Source organism: Thunnus thynnus, chromosome 16, assembly GCF_963924715.1.
Source record: "Thunnus thynnus chromosome 16, fThuThy2.1, whole genome shotgun sequence".
Lineage (NCBI taxonomy): Eukaryota > Metazoa > Chordata > Actinopteri > Scombriformes > Scombridae > Thunnus > Thunnus thynnus.
In genome coordinates, this window is record NC_089532.1 from 11935533 (window position 1) to 11953569 (window position 18037).

Consider the following 18037-nt stretch of genomic DNA (forward strand, 5'->3'; position numbering starts at 1 on the left):
CTGTTTGTTTGTGGTCTGACGCATGAAGTCGATCAATCCGCAACCCCACCGTCATTTGTTTTAGGACTAAAAGTATGTGTTTGTGTATGAAATGAAATGATGACGCATATTACCTCTTAAAAAGTCAACATGAGGGTCTCTGTGGAATCAGTTTATTGAGATTCAAGTGCTGACGTGTTTCTCCTCACCCTCCCTGCTCAAAACACACACACACAAACACACACACACACACACGCGCTCTGCACCAAGGATAGGGTTGGGACTTGATTAGATTTTATCGAATTTGATTCCAATTCAGTCACTCATTGATTATTATTTAAGTAGTGCTGGCCTCACACTAGAGGATAATTGGGCAGGTTTCGGGTCTGATTCGCTCCTTCCGACAGTTGCGGTGTTCCCAATGGGAGGCTGGTGTGAACAGATTATCCGTCCAAATGATCTTGTAGTATGAGGGGTTTACGGACAATAACATTAATGTTACCAATCGGATCAGAGTCTCCCCAATTTCGAATGCTAAATATCACCCGTGTTCGATATTTACAACTTGAAATCCTGTAGTGTGAAAGGAACAGCGATGGAATATTGAGCAGAAACCTGCAACGAGGACGAGCTGACCGGGAAGTGTTCTACACAAGAACGTAACATCCGGTTATGTTATGTTCTTGTGTAGAACAGAAAATCAACTCTGCTGCAAAATGTAGAAGTCATGCTGATTCCGTCTTCTCATGACTTCATCCACGTTAAACGCCATGTGTGTGTGGTCCTGCGTCTTGACTGAATCGTCTGGTGTGTACATTCTTATGATTAAAATATTAAAAATCAGTTTAATCTGTTGTCATGTCTGTGGTCTCCCACGTTTTTAAAATCAGTTAAGATTTGAAAGTGTGCACCATGGATAAGAAAAGGAACCAAAATACATTGAAAGCAAAAACCACCTTAAGGAGGAATGATTACAGTGAGCAAAACTTGCTTCAATGTTGATTTGGGCACCTGAATATTGTTTAAAGACAGACTTTGTCGACCTATCCTTAAAGGTGTCTGTGTCGGCCGATTGAACAAATTGAAAACCACTTGTCTCAAACCTTTCAAACATTTTTTATAACTTTCTTAAACTGTCTGGCAAACATGCAGAGGTTGAACTTCCTCTCTCAAGGTCTTTTTTTTTTCTTTGGTTTTTTCTTCACACAGTTACTTCTGTCACTTCTCTTGTGTATAAACAAGTGCAACCATCAGTGCCTTCAAGGGATATTATTACCTGAACAATTATCTGACAGTTATGTGATTATCTGACAGGTGTGGCCTCTTTGTATGAACTAGATGAAATGAGTTTGCACTGTGTGGACTCCGGCCTTTTGTACTAGGAAATAATAATAGTATAAGAAAATAATTGACAGATTAATCATTAATGAAAATAATCGCCGTTGCAACCCTACTTTTCACTGTCTCGTTACTGTCTTTTGTGAAGCTCAGTGCCACTTTCAGGTGTGAGCTTCAATCCGCTATTGGGTGAAACCGTGCTACTGTGTGTGCGGTAGGTCCAAAGATTGCTTTCAGGAATCAATAGGTGAACAAACAAATCTCTTTGTTTTGGTCTAACAAATTGGAACCCATACCAATTTAGAACCAGTTCCTCATCCCCAGCTCAAACCCAGGCCTCATCAGAAATGTTGAAATATCACAAGTGATGGAAAGTTGGCAGATTGCAGCATCCAGCAGTGATTTATTAAGCCAGGCCATGAACCTATTTTTATGCCTCCGCGCCTGCGACAGCCGTGGTCGGATACATTATCTCGTTGGGTCGTCCGTCCATCCGCCCGTCCCATCCTTGTTGAACGTGATACCTCAGGAATGCCTTGAGGGAGTTTCTTCAAATTTGGCACGGACATCCACTCGGACTCAAGGATGAATTGATTAGATTTTGGTGGTCAAAGGTCAAGGTCACTGTAACCTCACATCCGTCCCATTAAAACACGTTTTTTGGCCATAACTCAAGAATTCATACACTAACTAGGACAAAGTTTCACATAAATGTCTAATAGGATAAAATGATGGAGTGATGACATTTTATATCCAAAAGGTCAAAGGTCAACTTCACTGTTACGTCATAATGTTCTGCAAAAAACACTTTTCCGGCCATTATTCAACGCCATAACTCAGGAACAGAAGGGAAGATTGATGAATAACAAGCTAGACAACAACAGAAGGAATAGCTTTCCAAATGCACTCGACTAGGGAGGTTTGCTTCCTGCTGGAGCTGAGAATGATCTTGCAATGAATGGCTGGAATCATACGTCAATGTTGTGATAACTTCCCTTTGGCCACAGAATATATTTAATACTTTTTATTAAATTCCTTCAACTTCACTACAAATATTATATGAGTCTGGACAGATATGGATGTAAACTGCAACTTTACTGGTTACAACTGCAGGATGGTATTTCTAGTTGATTATTTGCATCCAAAAAAACTAAAGTTGTTTTAATTCGAGTGCATCCTTTATGTCTGTACATCTGCGTGTTTCCATTCTGATTCTTTTTCTGGGTGAAAAACACATCTCACATCTGTGGCGTGGTTTTGTTTTTGTTTTTTGTTTTACTTAAGTTGTTTTTGAGTTCACGTCCATTTTTAGAGGTGGGAAAGAGCTGCGTTGTTGAGTGGATCTGGTTTCAACAAACATCCGTGGACTATTAATAAATCATGGCTGCTCTACACAGTGGGATGGCGTCGCTGTGTTTATGTGTGTGTGTGTGTGTGTGTGCATACGTAAAGCGTTCAGCTATAACCTTAAAGAAGGCGTCTAAACTTTTTCACACTCTTGAGAAGGAAAAAAAAGACTTTGTATCTCTTGTGTATTGCAGCCACAAACCACCTCCAGTATTTCTTGTGCAACCGTTGTTGCTTTCCTGTCATACGAAGAAAGCCTCCAAAAAACACCCTTAATTGGCACGAACCGTAACCTAAAAATGGTAACCCAAGCATGTGAAATCGTAGACCCAACCCTCATTAATGAGATTCCTGGTGTCTTAACCTTTTTTACCAACATTATCTGGTGCAATAAAACAACTGTAAACCACACCAGCGTCCCTCGATTTTTGCGGTGCACCCTCCAGGACATTACGCAAAGGGTCCTGGTTTGATAACAACAGGATTTTAACAAAACCAACTCCTAGAAGGGAGAACACATGGTAATCAGGCAAAGACACACAACTACAGGGGGAGAATAAGAGATGAAGCTGAAAAGAAGACGAGCGACAGAAAGGGGAAGATTTAAAACAGAGAGGTTATGTAGAGAAAAAAGGGAGGCTGCAGGGGTGGTGATTTGTGACCCACAGGAAACAGGCAAAGGGCTTATTTTCCCCGAGCTCCGAAGAGACCATAACAGACGCAGCCACTGTGTGTTTCCTCTTGATAACGCACAGCAAGCTCACATGTACTCACACTTACTCGCTCGCACACCAGAGTCCGACCAATACGGCTTCCCTAAAGGCCGCAACTGGTCATTTTCAGGTCGAAGCTACCGATGTTTATTCCGTTATCTTAACATTTTCTGTGAGATTTCACCGTCGTCATACCAGAAAAAAGCCAAAGAATTACAAGTATTCAATGTTTCCTTTGAGAATTATACAGTTGGCACGGAGGAGACGGCTTACAAACATCTCATCCTCACATATTTATGGCACATGTAAACACACAGATGTGCACGCAAGATGGTAGAGGTAGAGAAAAGGAGGCCAGAAAGCTCTTCTAAAACAGTGAGAGAAATAGAGGATGACTCACGGCTATGAAGTGTTATCCTCTTTTTTTTTTTTCTCTTTTTAGTCCACCAGGCAACTAATATACTTACAGGCTCGGTTTTATATTCAGTTATAGTGATTGAGACACAAAAAAAACCCAGAGAAAGTGAGAGATAAAGATTAAACTGACTAGTTTTGTCCAGACCAAAGCTTCATCACACTTCTCCATGCCAGACACTCGCTTTTTTTTTTTTTTTTTTTTTTATCGGCCTGTTCTACACACCACCAATCTGATGGGATAAATCAAGTGTTCGCGGATAAGTCGACACCTGATAAGTGCAGTTTTGAGGGTGTTAGAGGCTACTCTTCCGTTTTGTCTCAGATATCTACAAAAAAAAAAGGAAGGAAATGGAGCAGACGAGCTGGAGAGGTTTAGTGTAAAATGTATCACACGTAAATGTAGTCTGCAAGAGGCGCTGCTCCCAGACTGCCAATTCCAGCGCTCGGTCAGCGGATCACGTGCTAAAATCTCGACAGCGAGAGATTGAGCGGCTCGTATTAGCTTTGAAGTTAATGTGACATGTGCATATGTTCCAACTATAAGCATTATCACCTGTGATTAAAAAAAAAAAAATACATCTGCTATAATATTCTGTCCCCTCGGAGGATGAGAGCACGTGTGTGTGTGTGTGTGTGTGTGTGTGAGGGAGGGAGGGAGGGAGGGAGGGAGTGGACTGGCTGGTAAGTAAGTAAATGTGTCTGTGTGAGCATGTGTGTGGGCTGAAACATCATTACCTAGGGATCTCAGTACACGGCCAGACATCATTAGGCTTTAAGGCGAGAAAGTCTCAACGGCACCAGTTTTGCAATCTGCCTGACCCAGCAGACATGACAGGCAAGCATGCCGTTTAAGATCATTTATTTAGGTTTGCATGTATGCCAGTGTGTGTGTGTGTGTGTGTGTGTGTGTGTGAGTGTGTGTTTGCGTGCATGTTATTTATTTATTTTGCCTGGTAATATGCCTGAGCCTTCATTATAGCGGGAGCCATAACTTTGATAAATCACTTGGGCTCGGGGCCCTCACTGCTTTCACAGTATTAGAAAACTAATTGAAATTCTCTTCCGCCCCCTCCTCTCTCTCTCTCCCTCTCTCTCTCTCTTTCCCTCTCTTTCTCTCTCTCTCTTTCTCTCTCTCTCTCTCTGTTTTTCAGCCTTTCCCTCCCTTCTCTCTTCCTGTCTCTGTAGCGAGGGCCAAACAGTGCCGTGTTTTCTTCTGTGGAATAGAAGCCAAGAGGGGGAAAATGTCATCACTGATTTAATAGGCGTAGTCTTGCTCAGAAACACACACACACAGGCTCACACACACACACAGAAACACACACTGCACTCTGGGGAGTGTTAGGAATCCTGATAATGTCATCATAGGAATCTCCATAATGCACCCCGCTCTCCTGCAGGCTCCAGTTTGACTGCTCCTCTCCGCTGCCGCCGCCTCCCTCCACCCCTGCTTTTGATTAGATCTTGGGATGAGATTTTAGGTTTAGGTTGATGGGATTTAGAGTTTAGATAGTTGTGTCTGTGGCCGTGATCCCCCCGTTGTCCCCAGATTGAGGGTCTGTTTGGCTCGTTGGCCGGGATCTCCCAGCTGCCACTGGATTTAGGGTTTAGTCGTTGCATTGACAGTGATCCCCCTTGCTGCTTCTAGATTTGTTTCATTTGCGGGGATCTCCGTGCCGCAGCCACGTTCGGGGTGTGGTTGTTTTTTGTTGCGCAGGATCTCCCAGTTGAAATTTGATTTGGGGTCGGTTTGTTTTATTGTCCAGGATCTCGTAGCCGCTGCTGGATTTAGGGGTTTGGTTGTTTTATTATGCACCATCTCTCAGCTCGTTGCTAGATTTAGGGTTTAGTCGTTGTGTTGTCCAGGATCTCCTGCTGCCGCTGGATTTCGGGGGGGTTTTAGCCACTTATTGTTAATATCCAGACACTGCTACTGTTTGTGTGACACTTAGGGCTTTGTGTCCACCTAGCAGCCCCTCCTCTCTCTCGCCCGGGTGAGCTTTGTAGTGTGAAGCCAAAGATTTAGCATTGGAGTCTGTGTGTGTGTGTTTGTGTGTGTATGTGTGTAAATCTGAGTGGGTTTGTGGCAGCTCGTGTGGACCAGGCGATTTCGTCGAGTCCCGTCAGCACACAGAATTCTCTCTGCAAACATTCCTCTGACGTGATGCAAGCCCAGGAGAGAGGAGGGCAGCAAGCGTGTGTGTGTGTGTGTGTGTGTGTGTGTGCGCCTGTGTATACTTTTCGACCGGCGGCGTGCGTCTGTTGCACAGACAGATCCATACCATCGCTCCCAGACACACTGCAGGGCACACAGACGCACACAAACACATACGCGCAGGTTGCGTGTGTGTGTGTGTGTGTGTGTGTGGTTAATGAGGATGTGTTGATTGATTAGACTGCAGTAATTAGCTGGAGTGTGAAGGCCTGGAAAGGTCTCCGCTCTGGTGGGAGTGTCCTCTCTGGAGAGACATTGAACTGTGCTATGCACCATTACGTTACTTACACACTCTCACACACACACACACACACACACACACACACACACACACGCGTGCACACACAGCACAGAAACAGTCCCATCCAAATCTCAGATGCGGGATGGGATGAGTCATCTCTCGGAGGCAGACCTAATACTTGGTGCAAGAGGAAGGATGTTTGCTCCGTGTGTGTGTGTGTGTGTGTGTGTGTGTGTCGGGGTCTGAGACAGAAGGATGTTTGCAGCATGGAGATGTGTTTTCCAGAGTGAGATGTGCTTGTGCCAGCAGTTTCTTTTCCTGCACAGTGGCCTGAACACTGACCTGATCCTGCGCCTCACAAATCAACCCTCTGCCTCACCTCCTCCTCCTCCTCCTCCTCCTCCTCCTCCTCCTCCTCCTCCCGCTCATTTGTAGTTTGACCTCCTATATCGCTGCTCGGATTTCTTTTGTGCATCTCAGGTCTGTTTCTAGTAAATGCAAATAATTCGGTATTAAGTATGACAGCCTCAGTCTGAAGCATTCCTCCTACTGAGTTACTGAACTTCTGCAGTAAACGGTTGTAAACAGTGCCACCATATGGGCAACTGAGGAATTACACGTGATGCATTGGTTTTTTTATGGTCTCCGCACTTTTTGCTCCTCACTCCTCCCCTCTCATCTCTGCTCTGCTCTGATGTGCGACTTTATCTGAACAAACTCATTAATTTCAAAAGGGAAAAATATGCCAATAAAGCTTATTTATTTATTTTTTAAACACATGAGCAGGATGTGTTGCTGCCGGCTTTATTTCTGTCTCCTAAATACAGTGTGTTTGAGTTTGTTTTTTTTAATTGATTGATCCGGTCTGTGCCAAATACAATTTTCTGTGCAATTAAGGCAATAGTTTGTTAATCTAAATCTCTCCTCTCTTCCTCATCCCTCTGCTCTCCTCTCTCCTCATCCTCCTTCTTTACCTCCATCTTTCTCCACTTGTCTGAACCCAACAGGAAGTTCTACTACATCACTCTGCTGAGGGACCCGGTGTCTCGCTACCTCAGCGAGTGGAGGCACGTGCAGCGGGGAGCCACGTGGAAAACCTCCCTGCACATGTGCGATGGACGAACCCCGACGCCCGAGGAGCTGCCCTCCTGTTACGAGGGCTCTGACTGGTCGGGGTGCACCCTGCAGCAGTTCATGGACTGCCCCTACAACCTGGCCAACAATAGACAGGTAGGGAGGAAACACTATCACTATGATGTAATCTAGTACAACCACGCCAGTAGCTCCGATGTTGGCTCAACATTTCTTTGACAAAAGAGAGATTTCAGTCTTGATGCTGGAGTTTATCAGCAAGCTAACCCGCGTCTCTGCACCCGACCTGAATCATCTCCTGTGTGCTTGTTAACAGTTGAAGTGAGGTGATGTGATGGATGGTTTTGTTTTGTTCACTAATAAGATCACAGTACCAACACTGTCAGCTGATACCAAGAACCCACATCCGCTAGAAAATACCAATATAGAGGCTTCATCACTGCAGGAAAATTCAAATTTCTCTCATCTGTTAGACATTTTTTTATCTCTTCATACAATAAAACCAAACACACTCAGCAAATATTGACAGACATTGATTTCCGAAACTTAATTTTAAAAACTGCAAATTTGTTTTTGTCTTGATTCCTCACATTCAGACTCGCTGCAAGTTCAAAATACAAGAAAGAGCAAGGCTACAAGACGAATTGCACACACGCAAACACACGCACACACACACACACACACACACACACACACATGCATGGTCAGGAGTTCGCCTGCTGGCCATAAACACCTCAAATTCACACCTTCTTTTTCTCGTGCTATCTCAGTCTCCCACCTAAACATGTTGCCCAGCTTATCTCATCTGAAGCCTGAGGGTGTTATTACTCAGGGTCCTATGACTTATAAATGTGGCACACACACACACACTTGAGGCATCCTGGTGGACCAGCAGGCTGAGGTGCGCACAGTATACTCTTGTGAATCCAAATCAGTATGAAGTCTGTGTTCCTTACTGTAACAAAACAGCTCCTGGTTGCACTTAGTGATTTGGTGATCTCTTATTTTGGAATAAAATCCACCAGAATGTAGAGTACTTTAATTTTACTGAGCACAACAGGTGATTATTTGAAGTAATTATGTATTCTTAGATATCACAAAGTATTTAAACAACACAGGATTTACAAAATGCAGTAACTCAGGATTAGGACTGCAACTAATGTTTTGTTTTCATGAATTAATCTGTTGACTTTTTGATAAAGTGATCATGTATTTAGTTTATAAAATGAAAGTTCCTGAAATCCCAAATTACATCTTTTTAAAATTTACTTCCCTCCTCTTTTGAAATTCACATTCTTAACAGATTTTTCTCATAAAAACAGTCTCCTCTCTCTTTTATTTCCAGTTGTTTTTCTTAATGTAAAGCAATTTAAACTGGGCTTTGTGTATGAATGGTGCTATATGACTAAAGTTCATTATTATTCTTATTATTATTGATTTAAAAAGGGATTTAAAATAATGTTGTCTGACCAACAATCAAAAACCCAAAGATAAAATCCCATTAGAGAAGGGAAAACCAATATTTTCATAATCTTATCCACATAGCTATCAATTTATATTGATGAACTCATCAACCAATCATTTCAGCACTGTTCAGCCTCAATACAGCAGGACAAATTCCATTATAAATATTATGCTTGATGTATCTGTGATTGATAAACCTTACGAAACTCAATATTCCATATTTCCTGTCTCTAAACTTGCTGCTCTATAATCTCTCTGTACTTCAGAGTCTTTAAGTCACAAGCGTCCTTCATTTAACACACAAATATCCACTGATTCTCTAACCTCTTTCGCTTCCTGTCCCCCCCCCCCCCCGTCTGCAGGTTCGTATGTTAGCAGACCTGAGTCTCGTCGGCTGCTACAACATGTCCACAGTTCCAGAGAAGAAGAGGGCCCAGCTTCTCCTGGAGTCAGCCAAGAAGAACCTACGAGACATGGCCTTCTTTGGGCTGACAGAGTACCAGCGGAAAACCCAGTTCCTGTTTGAACGGACCTTCAGGTTGCGCTTCATCAGGCCCTTCATGCAGTACAACAGCACCCGAGCTGCAGGGGTGGATCTGGACAACGCTACGGTCAGTCATCTTTTCGTAGATTTAGTTCTGTATGTAGCGAAACATAACAGAAAGTGCACTTACAATAGAGCTCAATGTAAAGTATATTAAATTATAATATGTATTTACTTTAATATGTTTCTTTCAAAATGGTTAAAGAGGGAAAAAAAAGGTCTTATTTTCTCGGATTAGTCCTGTTATACCCACAACTCTTGGAGGTATAGATATGGCAGCGGTAGCACGGCCAGGAAATAAAACAAATATTTCCAAAAGAAGTGAAAGATTATCTGAGAAAAGAGGTAGAGGGGAAAAGAAAATTAGAAAAAGAGGGACACAGAGAGTAAACACAGTGGTCTTATATTGCTGTGAAATGAGTTGGGATGACTGTCACTGTTAAAAAAAAAAAAAACAGCAGCTTCAAAGATGTTCTTCACACTTTGATTGGTCCAATGTGGGAGTTCTTAGAGACTCAATTCCCAGCAAAAAAAAAAAAAAAAAAAAAAATCCTCCAGTACACAGCAGACTGGTGATTTATACATCAAAACCAGTTGGGAGGATAGAAAATAAAATATGCCCTGCTTGTGGTGGCTGTGGAAAGGTGAGCCAACGGTTATTATCACAAAAAAGAGAAAATATCACATGAGGGGGGGGGGAAGTTTGGAGTCTGCAGAGTCTGACAGGTGGGGGGAGGCAGCGTGTGGCATTCTGAGTAGAAATGAGTTTTTAAAATTAGCTTTCAAATTAAATACTTCTAAAAGGCACTGTGTGAAATCCTGGCATTATTTAATTTTTTTTAAAGTCAAATAATTACATCAGCGGGTGATGAAAAGAATATTTACTTTACAGACCCCTGCAAAGCTGCTTAAAGCCCACTTATGCCCTCATGGCTTTAATATCCCAGTTTGTCATTTTTGATTGGAACTGGTCTCTAAATTATTTGCGCGATAGATGAAGTCGTTGTTTGGATGACTTGAGTTTGGCACGTTCTTCTCGTCTTTGGTGCCGGTGTCCCCCTACGCCGCCGATCAAACATCTCTAATATTCTTACAGCCGTGCAGCACGTTCGCTTCCCTCTGTTGTCGCACGTGTTGCTCACAAATGGTACACCGCACTTGATTGCTGATTTCAAAGGGATTCTCTTAATTAAACACATCCCCCCCCCCCCCCCCCCCCCCCCCCCCCCCCCTTGTTGAATTCACACACAGCAGATGATGCATGCCAATAAAGCCAGCTGCGTTGCACGAGTTAACATCAAACACGTTCCTGTTATCTTGCCCCACATATTGCCAACACGTTCTCTGTTCGCTCTACATGTAGAGACCCTGTAAAGATAAAGCTCTTGTAGAAATGTCATGTAATAGGGCTTTTCCACAGCAGGAGCTTTCCCCAGAGGACCGAGAACCTTTTCAGGAACTTGACCTGCCTTTTGAGGAACCGGGAACTAAATTAAGTTTCTCTATGATAGGTGCCACCTCACCCTCATTCATTTTAACGCTTCAGGAACTAATGGGACAGAGTTTGCAGGTCTGGACATTTCTTTTAAAGTTTATTCATTCAAAAAGTAACTTGAGTTAAGGCTTTCCAGTTAAACTGTGAGAGAGTAGAGCTGAGAGAACAAGCAAATGAGAGAGAGAAAGGGAGAGGCAGTACAGAGAATTAGAGAGAGAAGGAGCGGCGATGGAAGAGTGAACGCGAGAATTAAAACTTTATTAGTTTAATCACAGTCACGTACTAAAGCAGAAATTAATTCCCATAAAACAAGCATCTTGGCGGTTATTTATCAAGCGTCTCAGACTCCCTCTGGAATGAAATGTGCTGAAAGTTAACCTACAATAAAATTAGTCCCAAATCACGGGAGCTAAGCGAGGCTGTATTTACCCTGTTGTTGTTGTTATGAGGTTTTGAGGACCTCGGTTTTTTTGTGGAGAGAGCATGTTCTCTTTTACATCTCTCAAAAGGTCAGTCACAGTTGCCAAATGAAATTTTGAATAGTCTCATTGTCATCGATAAATATCTCTCCCTCCTATGATATGTGGCCACATGTTCCTGCCTGCATAACTGGCAACTCATAACAATTTAAGACACCTGTGGAGCTCACCTGAATATCAGCAGAGACAGGAGTGATTTCATAAGTTAAGAAAGTTGATCATGCTTTTGGAGAAACCCAGGTTGACTAGTTTGGAGACTGGCATTATGGGGTTTTCAGTCTCCTTTCCCGACTCTGCATGTGTCTTTTTCATTTAGTCATCACATCCAATAAAACGTCAGAGTCACACCACAGTAAAATACAACCAACAACACATGACTCTATGATGTTGTTTCCTCATGTGTGAAAACTGCTTCTCAAAGGCTGCTGTCTTCTTATAATCCGCCATTGTTGTAGTGTAAAGTTTGGTTTCATTAATCCTGGAACTATTTGGTCAAAAAGGGTTATAACTTAACCTTTTCTCACCTTTTTATTTCTGTTCTTTACTCCTTCTGCGGTTCCACTTTTCTTCCTGTCTTTAACCTCTTCTACATCCTCCCTGTTTCAGTGTTAACACATTATGTTCCCCCCTTTTCCTCCTCCAGGTCCAGCGTATAGAGGAGCTGAACGAGCTAGACATGGAGCTGTACGACTATGCCAGGGACCTGTTCCAGCAGCGCTACCAGTACACCAGGCAGCAGGAGAGGCGGCAGCAACGCATCAAGAACCACATGCAGCAGAACCACCAGGGCCTAGGCCTGGGCGTCAGCCTCTGGCCCTCCCGCAGCAGGCAGAGCGCTGTCTCGACACTGGAGGACGGAGAAGGAGAAAAGGAGGAGGGTGAGGAGGGAGGCAGAACGGAGGAGGCGGGCAGCAGGCTTCCCACTGAGGACTACATGAACCAGATCATCAACCGCTGGTAGCAGCAGAATGAGAACAAACGCACAGACATGCATATGTAATGTGAAAAATACACACACACAAACACATACACACACATATTTACACAGAAAGTGGCGCCTGCATCAAAGACCCAAATAACTGACAAACAGACATTATCAGAGAGTTGGGCTGTGGGAATGAGAGTCCAAGTGGTTGCTATGGAGACCTGGGCTTGGTCCATTGCATCAGCTCATGTTATTGAGGTTTGCCCAGTTGTTATTAGCACCCTCTTGCCCTTTTCCCCCCCCTCTGAGTTTCTCCATCTCTCCCATCATCATTATTGACTGAGCTGAGGAGAGATATTTTTAAGAGTTGCTGACAACCGAGTATCTCATCCATCTCCCCCCCCCCCCTTCCTCCTCCTCCTCCTCCTCCTCCTGTATTCCTCTCGTTCTCTGTGGCCTGATATGGAGCATGAGAAAATAAAATTAAGTCTGTGAATTCCCATTAATCCTCGCTAAGGACCAGTCTACTTCCTGGACACAGTGCTCCAATTTCAAAGGAACTAGAAAAGCTATGAAAGTATGCTAATGGCTGAAGCTGAACAAAGAAAAAGGTGGGAGTACATGAAAGACTGTTCCTGAAAGGAAGAAAAGAAAGAAGCGCAGAAAAGTTGGACTGTGTAATAAAGCTTTCTGCTTAAAAAAAAAAAAAAAAAATCAGCCATTTCACCCATGAACATGCTTTGGTCATGAAATAGTGACAGACAGTCTCATTCTCATTTTAGGATGATTTCATTTGTATTTTTCCTTTTTTGTGTTTATGCTTTTTTAAAAGCAGAATTGTAATAACACTGAGACCAATAATGCTGCCTAAAGAAAAGTGATTCCTTTATTTCTTTATTTTTGTTTGTTTTATAAGTCAAAGCTAATGGATTGGATTGACGTACTATGGACCATAGCCATTACTGAAGCCTTGCATCTCGGAAAAGAAAAAAAGTGGCCTGTTTCTCTGTTAAAGGTTCCCAAAGCTCCTGTCGCTTAACGAGTTCATTATTTCTCCTTTTCTCTCCTTTTTCTTGTGTGTCTCAGTCCTGCAGAGAATGACAGCCAATTACGGAGCCCGAATCTCACATACTGTACGTGTGAAGAAATCAAAGGCAGGGAAAGGAGGGAGAGGAGTGAGTGAGTGTGTGTGTGTGTGTGTATGTGTGTGTGTGTGTGTGTGTGTGTGTGTGTGTGTGTGCTGCAGGTTGTTGCCAGGAACCGTGCTGTGTGAGCGGCAAGCGCTTTGGAAGCCTTAACTCAGACAAATGCTCGAGATGGGAGTTGTGGAACTACCGGTCACCATGGCAATGTGAGCCCTTAATGTAGTGGGTGGCATTTGCAGTTGCTCGTTTTTTTGTGTTTTTTTTTGGTTTTGTTTTTGTTTTTTTGTTGTTTTTTTCCTGACCAAGAGCTGCGTTGTAAAAGCGGCGGTCTCAAAAAAAAAAAAAAAGCTTCTGTCCTACTTGCTGAAAGGGCACACACAGTGCTGGTGACCTGTAGTTCATTAGTGTGACTGGTATTTCACTTGGTTTTACCCTGAAGAAACAGACAGGGCGAGGTAGCAGTGCCTCTATGTACTGGGATCATAGTCAACATTATTATTGCCAGATAATATGTCTGCATTATACTACAGTAATTTTCTCTGACTACTCGTGTGTCTGTGCGTATGACTGTGTTTCAGTATGTGTGTAAATAGTATGTACAGTATGCCTTTGATTGGCGTATGTGTATGCCTTTGTAAATAGTGTGCCTGACTGCGAGAGGATGCCTGACGAGTTTTTTGAATGACTGGTTCCATGACCAATAATAACTTGCCATTTTTATGGTGGTGGAGGGCAGGGCAAAACAAAAAAAAACAAACAAACAAAAAAAAAAAAGTCCCTCCAACAGCATGTCACAGCAGTGTGACCGCCGCAGTGATGCAAGCCAATACACTCCTCTGCCCTTTCCTTAACCATTTATATTTTTCTTTCCCCATTTTCTTGTCTCCTCCCCCATGACGTGGTCAGGTGGGAGGACTGTATTGCTATAATTGTCTGAAATTCTGATTTTTGTATTTGTTAAAAATCTGCCTGTGTTACATGTCTTCACTCTTGTCAGTAAAAAGTAGGGTTGGATTCTGATAGCCGGCTCCATAATGAACACTATTAGGAATTTCAGCTACATTGCCACTGCAGATATCAACATATGATATAAGTTATAAGTTCGGTAGCAGCTGTTACCAAAAATGTTGCCTCCATAATATTTAGATAGGGACACATTTTTTAATAATTTGGATAGCTGTGATAGAGGAAATTGTCACACCTTACCTGTCAATATCTGGTTGACCCTTTGGTCTTTTTTTATGGTGTTAATGCACCAAAATAAAGTCACAGCTATCAGATACAAATCTGTAACTGAACCAAAACACTAAGACTCTGATAAAGTAGGGTAAAAATGTCTGCAGTGATTATTTAGCTGAAATTCCTAATCAGGTCACAGAATTTTGGCATAACATCATTTTCTGGTTGGCAAAATACCCAGATTTGTTTGTCTCTAATTCTATTATTACTCTAAAGATTTCTATTATTGAATCTTTTATCTGCTCCTGTTTTTTATTAGCAACGAACAGCATAGACAAACATCAATTCTGACAAATTATATATCAGCTGTAGCCAATTAACGTTAACTTTGTAACAGCTCAAACTAAACTTCTGGCTGTTGTCTGTATTTATGCCGCGTTCATGTCATATCGGAGTTACTGTAATCACAAGTTTCCAACTTGTAAATAGCGTTCATATCAACCTCCCAAGTTGTAATTACAACTGGGGAAACTGGGATTTCTTTCTGCAAGCTCCAATATATCTGACTTGGCACTTAAATCGTACTTAATAATACAGAAGTGCCTGAAAACCAAGTAAACATGAACGCCTCACTTCAGCCAAAGTTCATCATTCAATGTAATTGAACTTCTAAATGGATATAATGTAATTTTGTCAATGCAAAGTGTTTTAAATCCTCATACAACCAACTCATGATTTGTCAGATTAAGTGAACGCTCGCAAGTCCTCAACACGGGAATCTGTCTGACCCTTCCTGTTCATCTGAGATGGCGTGAACGCGGCATTAGCCAAAGATTGTCTGTAAGAGAAAAGAAGCATCACTCTGTAACACCACTCTATGACTGAGTGGACTGTGTGTTTTTTTTTTTTTGCAGTTCAACCAACCAACAGAGCAGCAATTCTTCTAAACACTTGATTTAGCTAATTACACAACTTCAATTTCAGTTAAACTTTTAAGGTATATCATAGCAATATTTTTAACTTAATCCTTCTGTATCTGAACCTCCAGTATTTGGAGCACGTACCTTGCGAAAAGACACATTTAAAAAGTTTAGGTTGTGAACCTGCGCTAACAAAAGGAGATGACAGAACTTTGAGTTTCAGTTATTTATATCCTAAACTAAACCCAGTTAGATTTGATAAGAGAATCAAAAGGATTTAGATTCAATGATGGATTTGGATTTTATAAAAAAAAGCTACCAAAACCCAACCCAAACTACAAGCAAAGAATCCGAGCAATAAGAGGGGAAAAACAATGAGAAGGTGGAGAAGAGAATGTAAAAGCGGGGAAGGGGGAAAAGACATGACACAGAACGATTTAATGAAACTGAATGTAGGCCAAGTTCGGTGTCATCCGGGGGGCAATCGGAGGATGCATGCAGCAGGCGCTTCCTTGGTATTAACATAAATAACATGTTGCATCCTTTTCTTAACAATAGATATTTTAAGTAAGAAGGGAGGGGAAACCGACAATTTAGCCGTCCACCACCCCCCCCTTGTTAAATTTCAATTAATCACCTTGGATCCAAATGTGTGTCTCTTTTTTTTTTTTTTTTTTTTTTTTTTTTTGATCAGCTCCTTTCAAATCAGGGATGATTCATAGAGGGGAAAGAGAGAAGAACAAAAGGGGGGGATGATGACAGGTATTGGGACACATCCAGAGTCAATATGCTACTTTTTGTGTAGCCTTCAAAGTATCGCAATAGGAACAGGGAAAATGGATAAGGAAAGAGAGATCTCTTTTTTTTGTTTTGTTTTGTTTTGTATTAACTTCCTTTCATTGTATTCTCGTGGCAGAAACTGGAGACTTAAAAAACACAGCAGCTCCAGGCATTTTGCCCACAACCTGTTTTTTTTTTTTTGTTTTTTTCCAGTCAGACTTACATTACACCGTGTTCGGGCTCCAAACCAGTATCTGGTTCTGCATTAGTGATTAAGGACCGAATACCAAACTGAAGAACAGTGCTGTGTTCTCCTCTTTGAGTGTTTTTTTTTTTCAGCCTTCAAGTTTCTGTGATGAACCTTCAAGTGACCATCAGACTTGAAGCAGTCCTCAAAAATAATCCCTCTGTACCTGAACTGAAAGAAAACTGAATCCTTTTCACTGAAGTAATGATTCCAGAAATTGATGCTATAAAGCTATACTCAAATATTTTATGTCTCATCATGTTTATCTGATATCTTAACAACGTTTTCCTTTTGTGACAATGAAGCAACCCAGGTGTCGCTAGCATCATCCTCTAATTTTTTTTTTTTTTCTTCAAAAGATGTTTTAAAGAGAGTGTGATAAAGATCTGTTTTTTTTGTTTTTTTGTTGTTTTTTTTGGGTTGGTGTGCAGTTTGTCTCTGGCTCCTTCTGTATGCATCATTCTGGGTTTGTTTCTTATGATTGCAAAAATGAATCATCAAGCCACCAATTAAAATATTTCATTTTTACAGATCTGACTGTGTTGTTGTTGTCACTGCATGTCATTATTGATGCTTCCCACTCTGTCACTCATCATGCACACACCTGCAAAAAAACACACTCTCCCCTTTCACTTTTTTTGACAAAAATTACATCTAAGGCACTGAACTTGATATGAAGCCAATATTCAGTGGTGGAAGGTAAGATTTACTAAGTCCATTCACTCAAATACTATATGTAAGTACAATTTTGAGGTAATCACGCTACATTTCAGAGGGAAATTCATACTTAATATGTAAAACATATCAGTTTGGTATATATGCATTATTATAGATTACACTATCCAAAAGTCTACTTTTACTTAAGTAAGATTTTGACTGCAGGATTTTTACTTGTAATTGAGTATTTTTCTGATTATGGTATTGCTACTTTCTCATAAGTAAAAGATCTGAGTACTTCTTCCATCAATGCCAATATTAATGTAAGACACTTTTTGTGTGGGAGCTTTGCTCTCCAGGTTTCTGCACGTCCATCCGCAGGCCAATCTATAATATGAGGACATCTCCACCATTCGCCTACACTAACCACAGGACCGTGACCCCATAAAGCAGCCTGCCCCCCCCCCCCCCCCCCCCCTAATGACAGCCTCAGCCCTGTCAACAGTGATCTACAGCCTAATTCAATCTACAGACACTCTAACACACGTATATGCACACAAATATGCTTCTTCCTCTGCTTTGGCAGGTAGGCGTTTGGCAAGCAGGGACAGATACTGAGGGCCGGTATAAATATAATTCCCTGTCCTTGGCTGAGCACAGGCCTTCGCCCTTTCTCATCGACAGCCCGGTGAGCTTAACTTTGACCCCCCTGCGGCAGGGCAGAAAAATAATTTGCCTGGACAGCGAGGGGCAGAGGCAATTGGCTGGAGGGAGATCAGAGCGGGCAGACAGCACCAACCAGAGTGAGAGTGTAAGGGAGACGGGGAGAGCTGAGGAATCAGAGAGGGCCTTTATGTAAGACA

The 18037-nt window shown here is 42.1% G+C and overlaps 1 protein-coding gene across 1 annotated transcript in view; it reads left to right on the forward strand.

Annotated features, from left to right (window-relative positions):
• hs6st1a (heparan sulfate 6-O-sulfotransferase 1a) overlaps positions 1-17049 on the forward strand; it is a 64879-nt gene extending 47830 nt beyond the window's left edge. The window contains exons 2-4 of the mRNA XM_067613326.1: positions 7255-7477; positions 9166-9414; positions 11965-17049. Coding sequence (XP_067469427.1) covers positions 7255-7477; positions 9166-9414; positions 11965-12282 — 790 coding nt within the window. The 3' untranslated portion in view covers positions 12283-17049. The remainder of the gene's footprint in view (positions 1-7254; positions 7478-9165; positions 9415-11964) is intronic.
• The last annotated feature ends 988 nt before the right edge of the window (positions 17050-18037 follow it).